The sequence below is a fragment of the Ursus maritimus genome, unplaced genomic scaffold (genome assembly GCF_017311325.1).
Source record: "Ursus maritimus isolate PB19 unplaced genomic scaffold, ASM1731132v1 scaffold_33, whole genome shotgun sequence".
In the NCBI taxonomy this organism is placed as follows: Eukaryota; Metazoa; Chordata; class Mammalia; order Carnivora; family Ursidae; genus Ursus; species Ursus maritimus.
The window spans coordinates 10,368,377-10,387,348 of record NW_024425897.1 but is presented as its reverse complement, the minus strand read 5'-3'; the positions used below and the strand labels follow the sequence as shown (position 1 = coordinate 10,387,348).

At 52.1% G+C, this 18,972-nt stretch overlaps 1 protein-coding gene and 1 long non-coding RNA gene across 2 annotated transcripts; one reads left to right on the top strand and one right to left on the bottom strand.

Moving 5' to 3' along the window:
* Positions 1 to 271: 271 nt before the first annotated feature.
* LOC103681098 lies at positions 272 to 3,650 on the bottom strand. The gene is made up of 3 exons (XR_573237.2): positions 3,578 to 3,650; positions 2,187 to 2,322; positions 272 to 923 (listed from the first exon to the last, which is right to left on the bottom strand). It is a non-coding gene; the product is annotated as an uncharacterized LOC103681098 (long non-coding RNA).
* A 220-nt stretch (positions 3,651 to 3,870) lies between these two features.
* PES1 (pescadillo ribosomal biogenesis factor 1) lies at positions 3,871 to 18,663 on the top strand. Its single transcript, XM_008710613.2, has 14 exons — positions 3,871 to 4,015; positions 7,017 to 7,096; positions 7,863 to 8,016; positions 9,260 to 9,369; positions 11,849 to 12,020; positions 12,111 to 12,200; positions 14,759 to 14,875; positions 14,994 to 15,068; positions 15,251 to 15,489; positions 15,859 to 15,984; positions 16,098 to 16,282; positions 16,744 to 16,922; positions 17,070 to 17,231; positions 18,167 to 18,663. The coding sequence occupies exons 1-14, from the start codon at positions 3,992 to 3,994 to the stop codon at positions 18,248 to 18,250; spliced, it is 1,797 nt and encodes a 598-aa protein (XP_008708835.1). The 5' UTR covers positions 3,871 to 3,991; the 3' UTR covers positions 18,251 to 18,663.
* The last annotated feature ends 309 nt before the right edge of the window (positions 18,664 to 18,972 follow it).

The following is an 18,972-nucleotide window of genomic DNA, read 5'->3' as shown; positions in this document are numbered from 1 at the left end:
CCTTCAATAAAAATGTATTCCCATTCCTTGTACCTTTCTTACGTGTTGCTTTTCCTATTTCCACCAGTCTTAATTATATTTAGCAGAATTTTAAATCTAAGAAATCTTAGTCTCCAGTGGAAACTAATTAGTAACCAACAGTGAACTGTTATACCAGAATTCTTTAGATGGCAGATTTATGAATCAATTAAACACAAAGCATGTTTAACAAGAGACTCAGATATCCTTAGTTTCTCTGCAATAAGAAGGCAAAATCACAAACGTACGTTCAGTAATCAAGGTTTTAATATTTTATCTCATTTGGAAAAGACTTAGATGTCCAATGAATTCAATTCCAATTTACCATCCAAGCAAAACTTTAAAGTTTCAGACTTTGAAAGCTATCTTAACAATTACGCATGAAAACTTTGAGACAGACAAAATTAACCATCATTTAAGTTATTTTTTGCTGACAAATTCCAACAGAGATAAATACGAGCTTATCTGACCTTCAGTCAGCCTTGGTAGAATAAAAGTTTCAGATTTAATGTTGATAACTTAAAGACGTGCCTATCTTAATTAAACCAACAAACTTAAATTAGTTTAAATACTGAATTGTGTTCCACCTGGCTTCATTTAAAGGTCAATCAATTTGTTCCTCGTTGTTAATTTTTACCCAGGGCACCGGTGGGGAAATTTGAAGTGGGTGATGTTAAATCCAAGGGGGTGCTCTTTGCTCCTTGATGGTGAGGGGAGGAGAAGCAGCCAATGGTGCGGTGCAGAGGCACTGAGGATGGTATAGGAACTAGTTATGCAGGCGGCACCCAAAGTGGTGCAGGAACAGGAGGAGGGGGAGGCAGAAGAGGTGACGTGCGGGCAGAGAAGAGGACTCCTGGTTCTACAGCTTGTCAGCTCAGACAGATGAACAGACACCGTGTTTTTTTCTGCCAACAAAGGGGAATATGCAGTTCACGTCTGAAGACAGGGAACTTCCTCAAAACAAAAGGAGATTTCAGCAGCTGCTGGGGAAATATTCCTTAAAGTTCCCATCCCAAGGTAGACTAACCACAGTCGGCTCCAATTATCACAGCCATTAATCTGGAAAATGAATGAAGGAGAGGCTCCCACATCTATCAGGAGGAGGAAGAGTAAGAGAGGATCAGCATTCCCTTTGTTAGGGATAGCCTGTGTTTCTTCCAGCAACCTGGATTGATCAGGAGGAGGCCTATTTAGATAATTATCATTCAGTACGTCAGGAGGGAGTTTATCAGTCTGGTTTGAAGCCAAACACATTCTGCAACAGGCCCTTAGGTCCGGGTCCTGATTTTGAGCCATGAAGGCTTGGACCTATGATACCTCCGTCTCTTTCCCCTGTTTCTCGCAGAAGAGATCTAACTGATAGACCATACTGAGGCCATACAGTGTTACAGACCAGTCCTTTCCTAAATTTTGCAATCCGAATTATTTCCAGTGGGTTAAAAGGCATTCCAAGGGAGAGTCCTTGGGAACTGAAGAAGAGAAGGTCCATTGCCAAGAAAATCTGCCCCCCATCCTGACTCCGGGGGGCTTCCCACGCAGGATATGTCAGAAGTTCCAGGTGTCAAAGTGACCCGAGGTGTCCCTCGAATGAAATCCCTATGATCACCACCCTGCCCTGTAGGAGGGGTGCCAGCATCCCCCTGCTTCCCCACTGCATTCTAGACTACAAATGGCTGCCAGTGTATGGACGGAGATGCCATCCCATGCCTTCCGTTGCCATGAAGAATGCGCCCTTTTTAACCCACGGAAAACACTAGAAAAGCTTTACAAGGGGAAATTACCCAATTTTGTAATTTAAGTAGTTGATAGGGGACATTGATGGAAAAGAGTTAAGGTAGAAATCCATCATGATCTAAGTGACATTCTAAAGCATGTAGCCTTACAGCTCATTTCCAAAGGAAATATCCTGGGTTGGGTTTTAATTCAATTGGGCGGGTACTGGTTTTGGCTAGCTTCCAAATGGAGGTCTCACGGCCAGAAGTGGCATGACCAGAGCTGTGGAGGGGACCACATTAGACCAATGAGGAGGAAACCTCACATAGGAGTCTTAAGACTGGCAGCTGTCCTAGTGACTTAGGTGGCTCTCCCATGTCCCCGTCCCCCCAAAAAGACAACTTTGTATAAGGACAGAAATGAAGAGAGGACATCAAGTTTCTGGGTCTTATTACCATTCTGGCCAGGGGACTAACTTCCAGCCAAAAGGCAGGCCTTTTACTTCCCGTACAGCAGCCATGAGCCAGAAGACCGCCGCCTGAGCAATAGACATGAAAGTGTTCCAATAAGACCGTACTCCTTGAAAAGCCCCTGAAATGAAAGGAAGAGAAGAGAAAATTTGCACCAAGGCTGAGTCCAGATGAGAAGATTGGGCGCATGCTGGGACACCAAAATGATGTGATTTGTTGGGGTCTGGAGGGAATGGTTAAGAAAGAATTCTTGAGATGTTTTACCTTGCAAAAAACGTGATTTTGTTAAAGCACAGGGACAGGACCCATGGGCAGAAGGAGCTGCATTGAGGTCCTGAGGAGTGGCTGATGATGTACTTTCAAGTTGGAGGGGATTAGGGATAGCGTAAGTCCCTAAGGAATTTGGAAGCAAGGTTTCCAGGACATTGAGGGGTCATTTACTACCGTCTAGTAGAATATTAGTCATGAGACCCTTCAGATGTACATCAATTACTAACATACATATTGGGGGGGGGGTAGAGATAAAAGAAGTTTCCAAAGAGGTTTTCATATGTTAAAGAAGATTTACAAGATCCTGGAGGTTGGGCTAATGTGAAGTAAAGGTTGCCTTTCACTTCTAGCAAAGTATTATCGTTGAGGCAGCTGAGTTCCTTGGAGGAGTCACCCTGTCTGTCTTAAGTACTTGTCAATGGGCTGTACATTATAAGGAAATTTAATTTTTTTCCTATATTTCTTTCGCCTTTGTTCTCCATATCACACACCATCCCAAGGTGGTGTGAATATTTGTATAAACGTTGTAATTATCCTTTGAGCAACACAAAACAGAAAGTAATACATATATATATATATATATATGAAGCTCAAACGCTCTGAATGTACATTTTTCTTATTATTTTTTAAGATTTTATTTGACAGAGACAGCAAGAAAGGGAACACAAGCAAAGGGAGTGGGAGAGGGAAAAGCAGGCTTCCCGCCGAGCAGGGAGCCCGATGCGGGGCTCAATCCCAGGACCCTGGGATCATGACCTGAGCCGAAGGCAGACGCTTAACGGCTGAGCCACCCAGGCGCCCCTCAATGTACATTTAAAATATACCACAAGTTCTATACCTCTGCTTCGCCTTTGTCATTTTTCAATTTATCTTTAAGGCTCAGAACATATAAGGGGCCTCTCGGGTCACTGTACTTTTCTCTGAGGAAAAAAGTCTGTTTTTGATGTACTTCATCCCCCTAAGAGCCAAAGGGAAAGACACAAGCGCCCGGCGGGGAACACAGCCCAGCCTCACTCAGCGCCCCTGGCGGCCGCTTTTCCTCCGGAGGAGCCTAGTTCCGAGGGCGCCTCGCAACCGTTACCGTGACACCACAGACCGTCACTTACCTCAGAGTGTGGCTGTCGCCTGCATCCCAGAAGGTACTGCGCTGTCGCTAAGTCTTCCGCCACCCTCCATCCCAACATGCAACGGGGCTCATAAAGTTCGCCGATCGTCACCAGGATGGTTATAGAAACGCCTGAATAGCTGCGTTTCTTTAAACATTATAACTGCTTGTAATACGTCCACAGATAGAAAGAACTCTAAAGACTGATCTCAATGGTTTTTTTTTTTTTTCAGAAAGTTCAGTTGTAAATTTCGAGGCGGAAAGCCGAATATTTTCGTAGACTTGTTCAGGCACCTCATCGGGCAGCCCGCTCAGAACCGCGGCGTGGGGGCCTCGGGGCCCTAGGCAGGGCACGTGCGGAAGGAAGTGGCGCTGTCCGTCCGCGCGGCGCTCGTAGACCCTTCAGCGTGGAGCTATGGGAGGCCTAGAGAAGAAGAAGGTGAGTGGGGCCGAAGCCCGGACGGGGTGGCGCTGGGGAGAGAGGGGCGGGGAGGGAGGTGGGAGCGAGGGAGCCAGGGAACCTCACCTTTCTAGGCCGTGGCCACTCGTGCGTTCAGAAACGGCTGGGATCAACGGGATGAGAGACAGCTATGAAAAGGGGTCCGAGGTTGGGCGAGGATGGCAGTGCTCGTCCGATGAAGTCCAGGAAAGAACTTTGGAGTAGGGCTGTAAAAGAAAGTTGGGAGTTGCCAAAGAAAGCCTCACCCCAAATGCAGACCGGGCCGAAAGACAACTGTTTACTGAAACAGTAATGAACATTATGTAAAGTTTACCATAACGTCAAGTTTATCATCTCCAAAACTTGTTATCCCTTCTCGGTTGAACCTGCCTTGGACACTGGGGAGGGAAACATAAACAATCAAGTGTGGTCCCTGCCTTCCCGAACTCTTTCTAGTGGGGAAAAACACTAAACAACCAAGTAAAAACGGTCACAGATTGTTAAATATAATGTGAAAGATAAGGATGGAGAATATAAAAGAATACTTACTTCAGTTAGTGTTGGAAGGTTTCTCTGACTCAACATTTAAGCTGAAATCTGAAAGATCAGAAGATCCCAGATGGGTTCTGGGCCATGGAAGTACTTAAGCGAGCAAAGCTGGCAGGGGAAGTTCAGTGCCGAGACCGTTAGGAACAAAGGCTTTCTGCGTGCAAGAAATTGCACAGGTATAGTAAACCAAGTGAAGAATGGCATTTGGTGAGGTTGAGGTTAGATAGGGACCAGATGTGCAAGGCCTGTGGAGCCACTGGGAGGAGCTTTGATTTTATTCCAAGTGCAGTAGGCCTTAACTAAAGGGGAAGTACCATGGTGGGTTTTTCAGGGATCTCTTGTTGCTGTATAGACAATCATCTTGGTGGTATGAAAAGACTGGGGAAGGGATGAAGGTGAGGAAGATAGCTGCCTCCTGTTTCCTTCAGATTAAAAGTTTCTGTTGCATGTTTATGTTTAACCCACATACTATTGAACAACCAGTAAGTGCTAGTTGTTTGGAATTGCAAAGATATAAGATAGAAAATCTTCCCTTGCAGCACAGATGCTGCTGTGTAAACAAATCACGACAGTTTTTAATACTGGGTTTCACAAGCATTTTGAGCCAGATAACGTGTTTTGTTTTGTTTTTGTTTTTTGGGGTTTTTTTGGACAGAGAAAGCACAAGCAGGGGTCGTGGCAGGCAGCAGAGAGGGAGAAGCAGGTTCCCTGCTGAGCAAGGAGCCCGATTCACGGCTCCATCCCAGGACCCTGGGATCACGACCCAAGCCTAAGGCAGACATTTAACCGACTGAGCCACCCCGGTGCGCCGAAGCAGATAACGCTGTATCGTAGAGGGGGCTGTCCTGTGCATCATAGCGTATTCAGTAGCATCCTAACTTTTTACACACTAGGTGCCACTGGTACTCAACAGTCCAAAATGCCTAATTCCCTTCCCTCCATCCCACGCACACCCAAGGAATAAAATGACCCTAGTTGAGAACTATTTATCTACTTGATGTTTAAAAGGATAAGCATGATGACAGACGTATGTGTAATGTAAGGCAATGGATAACACTTTTAGTGAAGACCTAACTTTCTGAGACAGTCTGAAGCTCATCTTTGTAGCCCCAGTAGACAATTTCTGGAGGAAAGAATAAATGAAGAGTGTATTTTGTGACGGGGTGATCAGAAGGTGGGGGGGGGTCATAAACATACTCTTCAGGGGGTTTATCTCTTTAGAGCTAGACCTGGCCATCAAGGTCCCCTGCTGCCTTACTGCAGAGAATGATCTTGTTTGGAAAACACATTGTTGGTACAGTGCACTGCTACTCTTTACCATTGATGCAGAGATGCAAACATGAGGCAGCATTTTGGCACTACAGACATCCACATGGTTGCATCAGACAGTATGCTCCTTGGGGGTAGGTAGAAACCAGGCCTTCTGTCTTCGTTGCCCTCATAGCATCTAGCTTAATACGTGGAACATAGTAGAGGTCTTCTTATTTTCTGTTGAATGAATGAATGGATGAATGGTGGAGGGGAGAGGCTTTGGCTTAGAGCATGCATTGTCAACTGGATGTCACCCACAAGGGAACAAGAATTAGTTGAAGGGGTCTTAGATATTTCAATGATTTGTGGCCCTTTAGAAGACCACATTACAGGAGCACCTGGGTGGCTCTGTTGATGAAGCTTCTGACTCTTGACTTCGTCTCAGGTTGTGATCTCAGGGTCATCCGGGCTCTGCCCTCAGCGAGGCTGGAGAGTCTCTTCCTCTGCACCTCGAGAGCTCTCTCTGGCTCTCTCCTCTCTAAAATAAATAAACAAGATCTTTAAAACAAACAAACAAAAAAGACTGCATTACATAACAGATCTTTGGTATGTCCGTAGTACTAACATTTCATGGGGCTGTGAGAGGGAACAATTAAGGGGGGAAACAGTCTAAAAAGGCTTTTGATGGTAAGGGTTGGTTATAATGAAAAAGTTGAAAAAACTGTCTTAGGGGGTTAGGGACTGAGGCTCAGGACTCAGACCTAGGTTTGAATGCCAGCCCTTAAAATCTATGTGACCTAGATAGGTTATTTCACTGAGCCTGTTTATTCTCAGTAAAATGGGAATTTTAATGGCACCCATGCCACAGTGTTGTGAGGATTAAATGAAATAATGTGTGGAAATCACTAATCATGATGGCCAGTACTTAGAGTCACTACCAAGTGCTTGGGATTGCTGATCCGAAGCAACCTTGTGGTCCCCAGATCTTGCAGATGTGTGTATCCATTACACTGGTTACTGCAAGGACAGTGCAGGAGAGCTTGTTCAGGCGGGTGGACTCCCTCCCTATAGCATTTCATGTCCCAGAAGCCTCTTGGCTACTTGTCCACACTGATCGTTGCCTCTGGCATGAGGCATGCCCTGAAATTGATGTCATCACTGCAATCACTGCTAATGGTCAATTGGTTTTTTTCTTCCCAAGTATGAACGAGGCTCTGCCACCAACTACATCACCCGAAACAAAGCCCGGAAGAAGCTGCAGCTGAGCCTGGCTGACTTCAGGTGAGGTTGGACAGAAGTGGAATAGGGGAACTGCGGGGGGTGGGGGGGGTGCCTGGGCCATGAGTCATACTCAGTGATGGTGAAAACTCAGTCGCATCCCTGTCTTACCTGCGCTCCCACAAACTGTCTAGAATTCTGATAGCCCTCCTCTTTCTTGTCTGGCTTTGCTATAATGAGCTCTGCTTTGTCAGGGGTGGGTCTGTGGGGAAGCTGGAGAATGGGTCATGCCACTCTGGGTCATCAGAATGGGCCCGCTGTTAACAGTGCATTGCTGCTCTCTGGCTGGGTCCTTGTCACCCATCCCCTCCCTTCTGGCAGAAGAGACCCCTTATCCTGCAGCTAGGGGTTCTCAGCTCCTTGTAGAGTCAAATCCATAGTTTTCCATAGCCTGTGGGCCCTGCTGTGTGGCCCACTTTTGGTCACCCAGCATTTTCTACCCTTATAGCTTCTCCTTCTAAGATGCTTTTCCCTCTACCTTTTATATGGCTGAAATGTCGGTTTCTCAGGAAGGCCTTTTCTGACTCTCCTTGCTAAAAGGGGTACCTGCCATCTGGCCCCTGTCAGCATCCGGATTGTTTGCTTTCTGGTGCGTGTGACAATCTACATTAGGTGATTTCCGGGGGCTTGTGATTGTCAGATCCTGCACAGGGACATGAATTCTCCAAGGGCAGGGCCCCTGTTTTCTCTGTTCACTGCTATTTTGCAGGCCTGGTGTAGCCAGTGCTGGGCACGTTTACTGACAGAAGGAGTGGCCTTTATCTTCCAGGCGGCTGTGCATCTTGAAGGGCATTTACCCCCATGAACCCAAACATAAGAAGAAGGTTAACAAGGGCTCCACAGCGGCCCGAACTTTTTACCTTCTTAAAGACATCAAGTTCCTCCTCCATGAACCCATCGTCAACAAGTTTCGGGAATACAAGGTGAGACCGGACCTCTAGGGTCTGGACGTTCATCGCTGCTCTGTGACCCACCAACTGTGACCTTGGGCAGATCTTTTAACCTCTCTGAGCAAGAAGGGTGAGGTGATTCTACCTCAGAGGAATGTCTCGAGGATTAACTGAGATCATGTGTGGAAGTCATTTGCACAGAACCTGGCAAATGATTAATGCTTTACCTGTTGTACCTTTCCCCTGGTTCTTTTGCAAAGTAAATTTATTGCCTTTGAAGCAAAGATGCAAAGATGGTACTATCTCGGGGGCTCTTTGGTGTATTCTTCTCTGCCCGAAGAAACTGCTCCTTTTCAAGTTCTTTCTGGAATTGCTCCCAGGAGACCAAGCTTTCCATTCCATAAATAGAAACCATTAAATGCTTAAATACCACAGGGAAAATAGAAACCTCATTGGACCAAATGCTGATAAGCGAAAGTAGAGTGCTGTTACTGAAGCCTTTGCGGAGAAGCAGGGCCAGACTGAGACCTGGGCTGGGAGGGGTGAGGCGCCACCTGGTGGCCACAGGAGACTGGCCAGCACCTGTTCCTGGCCCTCTTCTCCAAGTCCGGGATGTAGGTGGCTGGCTCTATTTTGCTGCTGGGTTTTTTTTAACTACCTAAACTCACTGCATTGGAAGTGGGCCCGTGGTGGGAAACGGCTATCTTGGCTCTTCAACAGAGGCAGCCTTAGAGCCTCTAAAGAGCACCAAGGGCAGGCTGGACCGAAAGTACTTATAGGGAAGACATCAGTTGGTTTGGAGGGCCTTCTGGGCCCATGCCTAGCCTCAGCTGCATTTTCCTGTGTCACCTAGCCCCACGTATGGACCCATAGCTTGTTTCACGCCCACACAGACTGGTGCTCAGAGTGAAGGCCAGCTTTCCTGGTCCTGAGCTGCCTTGCTGGCAAGTCACTTGGCCTCAGTTGGAAAATAGGGCTGAAAACATGATGTTTTCATGTAAACGTGTGGAGTCAGCACATGTGAGTGGTTATCTCTGGTCATCCATCACAGGGGTGCAGCAGGCTGGCTCTGCTCATCCGTGTGGTTCAGTTTTGATGTGTTTTGGAGTTCACTTTATCCATCCCAGGCTGAGGGGATCAGATGGCACAATCAGACAGCTGTGGTCAGTCTCAGGAGGCCTTGAGAGTCCTCCCGCCCCATGTATCCCTCTTTGGTGGAAGAGTGGTCTCCAGGAGCCCTTGGCCCCAGCATCAGTGATCTCTTCCTCTCTCCCAGGTGTTTGTCCGGAAGCTCCGGAAGGCCTATGGGAAGAGTGAGTGGAACACTGTGGAGCGTCTGAAGGACAACAAGCCCAACTACAAACTTGACCACATTGTAAAGGAGCGGTGAGTTGGGGACTCAGTCCTAGCACTGGGACCAAGACCAGGACCCTGCTCAAGTTGCTGGCATCCTTTTGGAGGAAGCAGACCAAAAAAAGCAAATGGCTAGAATGATTGCAAGTCACAGCAAGTGCCATGTGGGATGCTAACTGCATGAAGGTACCTGGGGGACATATGTTACCTACAGGTTTGTCAGAGGAGGTGTCTGGGGGCAGACATTTGAGCCAGCCAAGGGAAATATGGTCCAAGCAGAGGAAACAGCAGATGCAAAGGCCCTGTGGTGATTGAGAGCCAGAGTTCTGGGATTGCACCCAGGCACCTGGGGCAGACGTGGCAGATGTGGCTGGGTGCCTCTGATCTTTTTTTTTTTTTTTAAGATTTTGTTTATTCGTCGGAGAGCACAAGCAGGGGAAGCAGTAGAGGGAGAGGGAGAAGCAGGCTCCCCGCTGAGCAGAGAGCCTGATGCAGAGCTTGATCCTAGGACCCTGGGATCATGACCTGAGCCAAAGGCGGACGCTTACCGACTAAGCCACCTAGGCGCCCCTGGGTGCCTCTGATCTAAAGTGTTCTTGCCCAGCCTTCTCAGTAGTCCCACTCATCCATTGGCTAAGTCAGTGGTTCTTAACCAGTAGCAGTTTTGGCCCCCAGGAGACAATTTGGCAATGTCTAGAGACACTTGGAGTTCTCATGACTTGGATGTGGGGCAGGGGAAGGAGTCCTACTGGTGTTTAATGGGTAAAGACCAGGGAAGCTGCTGAACACCCTACAGTGCATGGGATAGTCCCCGCCACACAGAACAGCCTGGCCCAAATTGTCAGTGGTAGTAAGATTCAGAAACCCCGCGCTAATGAACGTCCATCTTCCCTTAGGGTCCGACGGCCTGGAAACACTTGCTCCGGGCTGGATGGACTGGGCATCACTGAGTCAGGCCAGCCATGGGCTAGCATGGAGAGAGCTCTGGCCTGGGAGCCCGACATGTGTTCTCACCACAGCTCTGCAGCCTGCAGGCGGGGTGGCCTGAGAACAGTTCCTGCTCTGAGCACGTCTTCCTCTCAGAGAGAGACGATAGCTCCTGTCCCGCCTGCGACACACAGCTGTCGTGTGGAGCAAATGCACAACTTACACTAGGAAAAAGCCCTGTGTCTGGATTCATGCCCACACCAGGTGGCAGTGTGGTTATGGTGTTCCAAATCTCTGTCACCCCCATCTCCTTAGCCATCCCTTACAGAAAACCAGGTGGCTCAGAAATAGTTCGTGCTTTTTCTACAAAGGTCCCGGCCCGGCGTGGGTTTGTGCGTGAGGTGTAGAGGGAGGAAACTTGGAGGCACCAGAGGGGGCCGGTTGAGGTTTCCACCTGCGCACCAGAAAACCAGATGCCCCTCCTGGCGCACTGCAGGGAGTGATGGCATCTCGGGCTGGAAGGACCCTGGCCATCTCTGGTCTCGTGGCTTTCAGAGTCCCTTTTTGAAGCAGCAGAACACTGCCAGCAGAAGAAAGCTTCCTGGAAGGCAGTTTGGGTGCCAGAGGCGCTGACAGCCACTCCGGCTAGGGAAGGGAGGCCTGAGGCCCTGTCTGTCCACTCGTCCCCAGGCGTTTCCAGGGAGCTACAGGAGCCCAATTTTAAACCAACAGTCTGTCCAACAATGTCATTTTCCAAATGAAATCACCAGGGTTGGGTGAGGCCCAGTGATCCATGCTGGGTCACAACTGGGACTGGAATCTGGGTGTCATTACACATGCTCCAGTGTCCTCTCCATGCCCCAGGCCCCCATCCCTCAGTAGGGCAGCCACGCAGTAGTGAATCCTGCCAAGGATGGCTCATTTCTTGGAAGCGTCCTAATTTGTCACAGGATTCCTGGAGGCGCTTTCTTGCTCTGGCTTTTCCTGGCCCAGGACTGAAAAAATCCCAACATTTTTACCATTTGAGTCCAATTGGTTGTGCAAACTAGACAGAGGGCTGGGTGATGAGGGACGAGACATAACTCAGTCTGGTGACCTGTGGTCCGGCCATCAGTGCTGCCGAGCGCTGGCAGGCCCCATCCTCTGCCTTGACCCACTAGGGCAGCAGTGCATTTTTCTGCTTTCAGTTTTAGACATCCGGATATAGTTGCTTTGAACTGCAATTCCCACCTTGGAAAAGAGTTAGAGAGCCACTGACTCAGTCTACCCTCTTTGACCACAAATAGAAGTGGGTCCAGGCTGAGTCCTTGGTGGGCAGTGGCTGTCTTCAGGACCCAATTGGAATTTCTCTGATCCTCAGGCTAAGTGGGCATGTCCTCATTCCGTGCTTCCTCCAAGGCGGTGGGGAAGCTGGCACTGCCAGGTCCCTGGGCATTGCCCAACTCTGTGGTTAGGAGGTGGGAGTGGCAAGGCCTACTTGGGAATGGGGCCTCTGGGGTGGGTGACAGAGTGGACAAGGAGTCCAGGGCCCCTCTTGGAGCCCAGGCTGACCAAGCCTGTGAGCACTGCCCCCCTGGCCATGCAGGTACCCCACATTCATAGACGCTCTACGGGACCTAGATGATGCCCTCTCTATGTGCTTCCTCTTCTCCACCTTCCCGCGGACTGGCAAGTGCCATGTGCAGACCATTCAGCTGTGCCGCCGGCTGTCTGTGGAGTTCCTGCACTACGTCATTGCTGCCCGCGCCCTGCGCAAGGTAAGCCCAGGGCTGCCTGCGGGAGGGGACACCACTCTGCTCCCTGCCCTGCCTCCCAGTGCTTTTCACCCTACTGTCCCGTCCCCCCAGGTCTTCCTGTCCATCAAAGGCATTTACTACCAGGCCGAGGTGCTGGGGCAGCCCATCGTGTGGATCACACCCTATGCCTTCTCCCATGACGTGAGTATACCCGTGGTGAAGGCGGGGGCTTGTGCTGGGCCGTTGCTCCTGCTGTGGCTCCTAGACAGACATAAGGACTTGGGCAGAGGGGGGTTTTGTTGTCCTGCATAGTCCAGCACGTTCTGGGTTCCCGAGTGCGGCCAGGGTAGGATGTGGGGTGAGGAGTGTATCGCACGGTGTCATAGAGCTGGAGCCAGCCTTTGTGCAGTCCTCCCCAGCTGGGTGACCTTGGACATGGTCCTGCATCCCTCTGTGTCTCAGTTAATGAACGATGTACTTCCACTTTCTAAGTCTTATTCTGAGGATTTAAGGAAAGAAAGCTTTCCAAGTGCCCGGTGCTTGGCCCTTCGGGATTGCTGAGTGAACAGTCAGCAGCTGCCAAAGCTCGGACAGTAGCCGAGCCCAGCCCTACCTTCAGAGCCATGGAGTCATCGTCCCTCTGCCGCTCGTGGCTGCCAGGCAGGCCTTGGCTAAGCTGCTATGCTTAAGTCCTCAGCTTCCCCTGACTCCCACCCACGACTGGGGGACTTGGTGAGGTGGGGGATGGTGAGTACATGAGAAGCCATTAGGACATGGCACAACTTCCTATTTATCTGGGTTTAGACTGGGTATTTTTGGCAGGGATTCACAGAGAGAAACCCTGGTTTTGCCTCCTCCTGGGGCAGTATTAGCCTCTAGTTCCCCATATGGTCTCGGCCAGGCTCTTCTCCTGCCTGACTTGTCCTGTGGATCTGCATGTGGCCCGGTCTCCTGCCTGTGCCTCGAGCAGCAGATGCACCAGCCTGGCTGGACAGTCTGTTTGCTGACCAGGTTATCAGGTGCTGCGGGGTGAGCTGGGGATCTGGGCCCCTCCCCTTTACTCTGGGCTGGCAGGGGTCCAAGGCCAGAATCCACTCTGACCTTAGCGGACATGTTTGGGGGCAAGCTGCAGTCCGTGGGTGAGAGGCGACTTGGCCCCCAGCAGTCCCCTCTTCCCACTCTCTGGGGCTGGCACGTGTGCCAGAGCCTGTGGCCCTTCCCTCTTCCCCGTTCCGTCCCTCCTCTCCTCCTCCTTCCTTCCTGTCTTCTTGCCATGCCCCCTTCGTCTCTAGCCCTCCCTCTTTTTCCTTCTCTCTGATGTCCCACCCCTATGCTGCTCAGACTGGTCTTTGTATGTCCTCCCAGTGGTGAATAGGGCCCTGTGGAGGCTAGCCTCCACACAGCTGGCCCTGGGGGAAGGGAACAGGCCGCCCATTCCTCCTTCCTCTCTGGCCAGCTCACTGCCACTACTTCCTCTCAGCAGGAGGATGGGGGACCGGTCCTGGGTCATTACTGAGGCCCTCTTTCCTCCCCTGAGCAGCTAGTGCTGGGCTCCTCGAAGTAGAACCTAGGCAAGTAGTAGGGTGGGCTGGGCCGGGGGGTGATGGGGCCCTGCTCGGCACTGTGCTGCAGAAAATGGGAGTTACGGAGTTCGTTCTCAGATGCTTCTCCCATGCTAGCAGATGCTCTTGGAAGGACGGAGGTGTGAGGAGGGGCACGCACAGGTGGAGTACCTCGTGGTCCCTGCACTCTCACACTGCCTAATGGCAGAATAGAGAAACAGCTCAAGGTCATCGGCACGCCTGGCATAAAAGGGACGTTGTGATCACTACCAATTTTGACATTGTTTAAGATATTCTGCCACCCAGGTCCTGGGGGGTCAGCAGGGCTGGGCTAGCCTCCCTGGTTGTGGGGGATGGTGCTGCTCAAGAGTCGAGACTTTGTCTGGCTCTCAGATTCTTCCCCTGTTTTGCTTTGTCAACTCCTCAGGGGCAGAGATGAGCCCCGTCCTGTCCCCTGCTTGCTGGGTTGGCAGCTTTTGAGGGTAGCCGTGTGCTTTTGCCTCAAGCAGGCAGCTTTTCTCCTGCCATATCGCCAGAGCTTCCTGGGGCTGAGCCACGCAGCTGTTCTGTCCTGTTCTGGGTCCTCAAGTTGAGCGTTTGTCTCTGGCTTGGGCCTGGGACTGGGTCGCTGAATTGAGTGTCCATCCCAAGGCTCCTGCCAAGGTGTGTGGGTGCCGAGTTCCATCCACCCAGGCCGACAGACGGCTGCAGGGCTGCCTCTCCCAGCTGGGCTGGAGATGGGGCTAGGCACGGGGAGGCTAGCAGGCAAGCCCCAGAGAAGACATTTAAAGGAAGATTGTGGGATGACGTGTGGAGAAGGGTGAGCTCTGACCAGACTGGCCTTTGAAGGCCGCCTTTGTGACTGAAGTCTGGTTTGAGCTGGGACTTGCAGGATGAGTGGGGAGCTGGGGCAGGAACAGGGGAGCTCCAGCCAGTCCCTTTCCTCTTCCTCTTTATGGCTTGGAGATCTGGCAATGGCCTCAGGATGCCCCCAACCTTGGGGAACCCTGTCCAGAGCCTCCCCCAAAGTGCTTGTGGTGGACATGCCACACAGCCCCTTCTCGGGCAGAGGTCTGAAGGCAGGGCCGCCATGGAGGAGCCTTGGGCAGGCTGGAATCCCCTCCTGGGGGGGTTGTCAGTGCTGTCTTTCCCCTCTACCTGCACCCACACTGCCAACGGGTCCCCTGTGCCTCCCAGCACCCGACAGATGTGGACTACAGGGTCATGGCCACCTTTACCGAGTTCTATACCACTCTGCTGGGCTTCGTCAACTTCCGCCTCTACCAGTCGCTCAACCTGCACTACCCGCCCAAGGTAGGACCCCAGCCCAGCCCAGGTTCTTCTCAGTGTTCAAGGGCCATAGCCCTGCTCTCCCCACATGGAGGCCGGGGCTCTGGCATCCTCTCCCTCTGACCTTCCCCCTGCCTCCTAGCTGGAGGGTCAGGCCCATACAGAGGCGAAGGCCAGTGAGGACACCTATGCATTGGACTCCGAGAGCTCCATGGAGGTGAGAGAAGTTTCCAGAGGACTAGCCCTGCATCCCCGCAGAAGGGTGGTGGGCTCGGGGCTTGCCCTTGGTACCCAAGCCCACTGATTTCCCAGAACTGTCACTGCTCCCCCTTCCCCACCCTGACCATGCCCCCAGACAAGACCTCCCACCGCAAGCAGCAGCCCTGTTCTTTCCTGTAGAAGCTGGCGGCCCTGGGGGCCAGTCTGGCCCGCATGGTGGTGCCTTTGGAGGAGGAGGCTGAGGTGGATGAGTTTCCTGCTGTGGTCCCCCAGCCTCTTTCGTGGCAGGAGACGACTGCGCAGGAGGAGGACCGCAGGAAGGAGCTGGAGGCACAGGAAAAGCACAAGAAACTTTTTGAGGGCCTAAAGTTCTTCCTGAACCGTGAGGTGCCCCGCGAGGCCCTGGCCTTCGTCATCAGGTGGGAGGCTGACGGCCCCGGCTCTGCCCCGCTCTGGGCTGGGTCCCGCCCTGGATGCCCCACAGTAGCATCTACGGTGGCAGCACCCACCCTGCAGGGCTACACTGCAGATTGACCAGAGTGGGTGAGGAGCGCGTTCAGCCTGAGCGCGCCGGAGGCACTCGGCACGGGGCAGCTGGCACCACCTTCTCACCAGCTTGGGGCAGGCCTCCGCTGGGCCAGCCCTGGAGGTGTCGGCCCCATGACGGGGGAGATCCTGGGGTAGGGGAGGGGACAGGCCTGTCCCAGGAGGGTGAGCTTGTGGGCCACCGGGTCCCCGGGCAGACGCTTGATGCTGAATACTCTTGTGGTCTCCCCCTGTGCCTGTAGGAGCTTTGGGGGGGATGTGTCCTGGGACAGGTCCCTGTGCATTGGGGCCACGTATGATGTCACAGACTCCTGCATCACCCACCAGATCGTGGACCGGCCTGGGCAGCAGACACCTGTTATCGGCAGGTAGGACCCCAGGGCTCTCGTCTTCCCCGTTTGGCTTTCTGGGGGTGGAGGTCTGTCTCTAGCCCCAGATGCAGAGGGGCTTCAGGCTGCTTCCGTGACCCGTCTGCCTCCAGGTACTATGTGCAGCCCCAGTGGGTGTTTGACTGTGTGAACGCCCGGCTCCTCCTCCCCGTGGCAGACTACTTCCCCGGAGTGCAGCTGCCTCCACACCTCTCGCCCTTCGTGTCGGAGAAGGAAGGAGATTACATCCCTCCCGAGAAGCTGAAGCTGTTGGCCCTGCAGCGGGGAGAGCACCCAGGTGAGTGGGCCGGGCAATGGGGCAGATGGGTTCCTCCAGGCTAGCTTTGGCCTCTTTGGCCTCACCTCTTTGTGTCCCTCCTTGGCTACAAACGTGGCAAGCTCCTGAGAATGGGACAGCAGGGGCACAGAGCCCTTTAAACCAACCTTTGGAGTCAGGCTTAGGAGAAGGGAACATGTGTGTCCTACAGTCAGCTGTTACTTGAAGTTCAGAGTAACCAAGCAGGAGGAAGTTGTCATGGGTATTTACGTAGGAGGTGGCAGAGCTCAGGATTGGGGGCCTGGAGTTTCCTCTGAAGGCAGCTGGGGCTGTGGGGAGAGGTGCTAGAGGGAGCCACAACTGGGACAGCCCTGCACCGTCTTTGGAGTGTCTTCATGGCTGAAGAGCGTGGTGCCTGGGCCCAGCTCTTGCCCTGCAAGGAGAGGCTCGCAGGGTTTTCAGAAGTCATTGGCCTTTTATAGGAAATGTGGATGAATCTGAAGAGGAGGATGAGGAGGAAGACGATGATGGTGATGGTGATGGTGATGGTGATGAAGGGGGAGAAAATGAAGAGGAGGAGGAGGAAGATGCAGAGGCTGGCTCAGAGAAGGAAGAAGAGGCCCGGCTCGCAGCCCTGGAGGAGCAGAGGACGGAGGCGAAGGTACTGGGCAGCCGGCGGGAGGGCGCAGCCGGGGAAGCAGCCCCACTGGCCGTCTTTGGTGCTAGCCCCGGCCCAGAAGGGCAAGAGCCAGGGGACTGGTGGGGGTGAGGGACCGTTCATCCACAAGTGTCTGCCCTGTGTCCCCAGAAGCCCAGAGTGATGGAAGGCACCGTGAAGCTGGAGGACAAGCAGAGGCTGGCCCAGGAGGAGGAAAATGAAGCCAAGCGCCTGGCCATCATGATGATGAAGAAGCGGGAGAAGTACCTTTACAACAAGATCATGTTCGGCAAGAGACGCAAAATCCGAGAGGTGAGTCCCTGCCACCTGCCTGAGACGCCAGGTGTGGCCACCGGATGTGGCTGCACAGGTGAACTTGGGGGCCATCTGGCTCTCCTCTGCGTGGACTCTGGGCCTTTTCTCTGGGCCTTTTTCTGAGGTTGCCCATCTGGCCTGGCCTGGCCCAGTCCCTGGGGCCCAGCTGTTTCTGAGTTTACTGGCGTCTGGGGACAGAGGTGTCCCAGCAGACTCAGGGCCTGCTTTCACAAATGACCACTTAACAGATGTGCATAAAGCAGGAGGGACTGTGGGAGGTTTGGGTTAGGTTTCTATTTTGTTTCGTCTTGTTCACAAAGCCACAGATGCTCATTGTAAAAAAAAAAAAATTTTTTTTTTTTTTGAATTTTTTTGCACACCAGAACTCTGTTTTTCATTTAACCATAGGGTGAATTTCTTGCTATGACCTCATAAAAGTGACCTGTTTTCTAGATAGGATTAGATTGTTTTTCATTTTGAGGCATTCTTAGAAAACACCCTTGAACACATGCCTGCCTCCCTCTGAAGTCTCTGCAGGGTACATTCACAGGCACGAATTGCCAGGTCGAAAGGCTTATGTATGTTTTGTTTGATATTGCCAAATGGGCCCCAGGGGAGGAACCCTCCCCAGCAGCCCGGTGAAGGTTTGACTGGCACTCAGCTTTCCCAAGGAGGAAGGTAAATGGGGCATTTGCTTCCAACTCTGGGAGCCTGGAATCCTCCTAACTTGTTATGGGCCCATTAAATAAATAGAGCCCTAAAAGCAAAGGTAAAAGTCTGTTGTATTGCCTGAGGTTGTTCAGATAGTTGTTTTTCCTCCTGGTAATTTGCCTAGTTAGCTTTCCTGGAAGCTCTGCTTTTAAGGGACAACCTTGAGTAGGAGGAGAAGTACCCCATAATCACAGCTTGATCCCCCCCCTTCCTCCTCACAGGCCAACAAACTGGCAGAGAAGCGGAAAGCCCACGATGAGGCTGTGAGGTCTCAGAAGAAAGCCAAGAAGGCCAGGCCAGTCTGAGTGGCGGCAGCCTCTTGATGGGCGAGGCCCGCTCCCGGCAGCTGGACTTGGCACAGGCAGGCCGGAGGATCCAGGCTTGGTGGCAGACCAGAGTCTCTTCTGTTTTCATCCCTTTCCTCCCCCTGCCTGCCCTGGCTTCCTCTCACGCTCTCTGGCTGGAGCCCCAGCCTCTGTTGGATGGAGCTCCCTGCTGGTGGCTGGGCAGTGGAGAGGCCTTTGTGCCCAGCCCAACTTGATGCTCCCAGGAGCCAGGACGTGGGGGGTAGGGACCTGACCAGCTCCTCACCGGCTGCTTCCGTTTTCCCTGGCTTTCTGCAGCGCACCCCTCCCCCCATGGTTGGACCTGTGATTCTCCTGCTGCTGTGATGGGGTGAGGGTGGGGAAGCGTTTGTTAAAAAACAGCTGGAGTTTCAGAACCAGTTGAATTCTATGTTCCTGAGCCTTCGTGGGGTTGGAGAAGGGCCACCTAGTGAAGTGGAGTTTGCCCTTGGTTCACATTCCAGCCCAGGTATTTTTCCTCTCTGAATGTTGCTTCCTCCTGTGTAAATTAGGGGTAGAAATTCTGGAGCCTTTCTGGGGGTTGGGGGAGGGGGTTTCAGTGATAACGTTATGCAGGCTCAGTAGTGTCAGGTGTCTAGTAAGTAAGGTACTCTGTACATACCAACTGTGATTGTCATAACTTGCTGCTGGAGTGAGCCCAGAACACGGAAGCCAGCACCTGA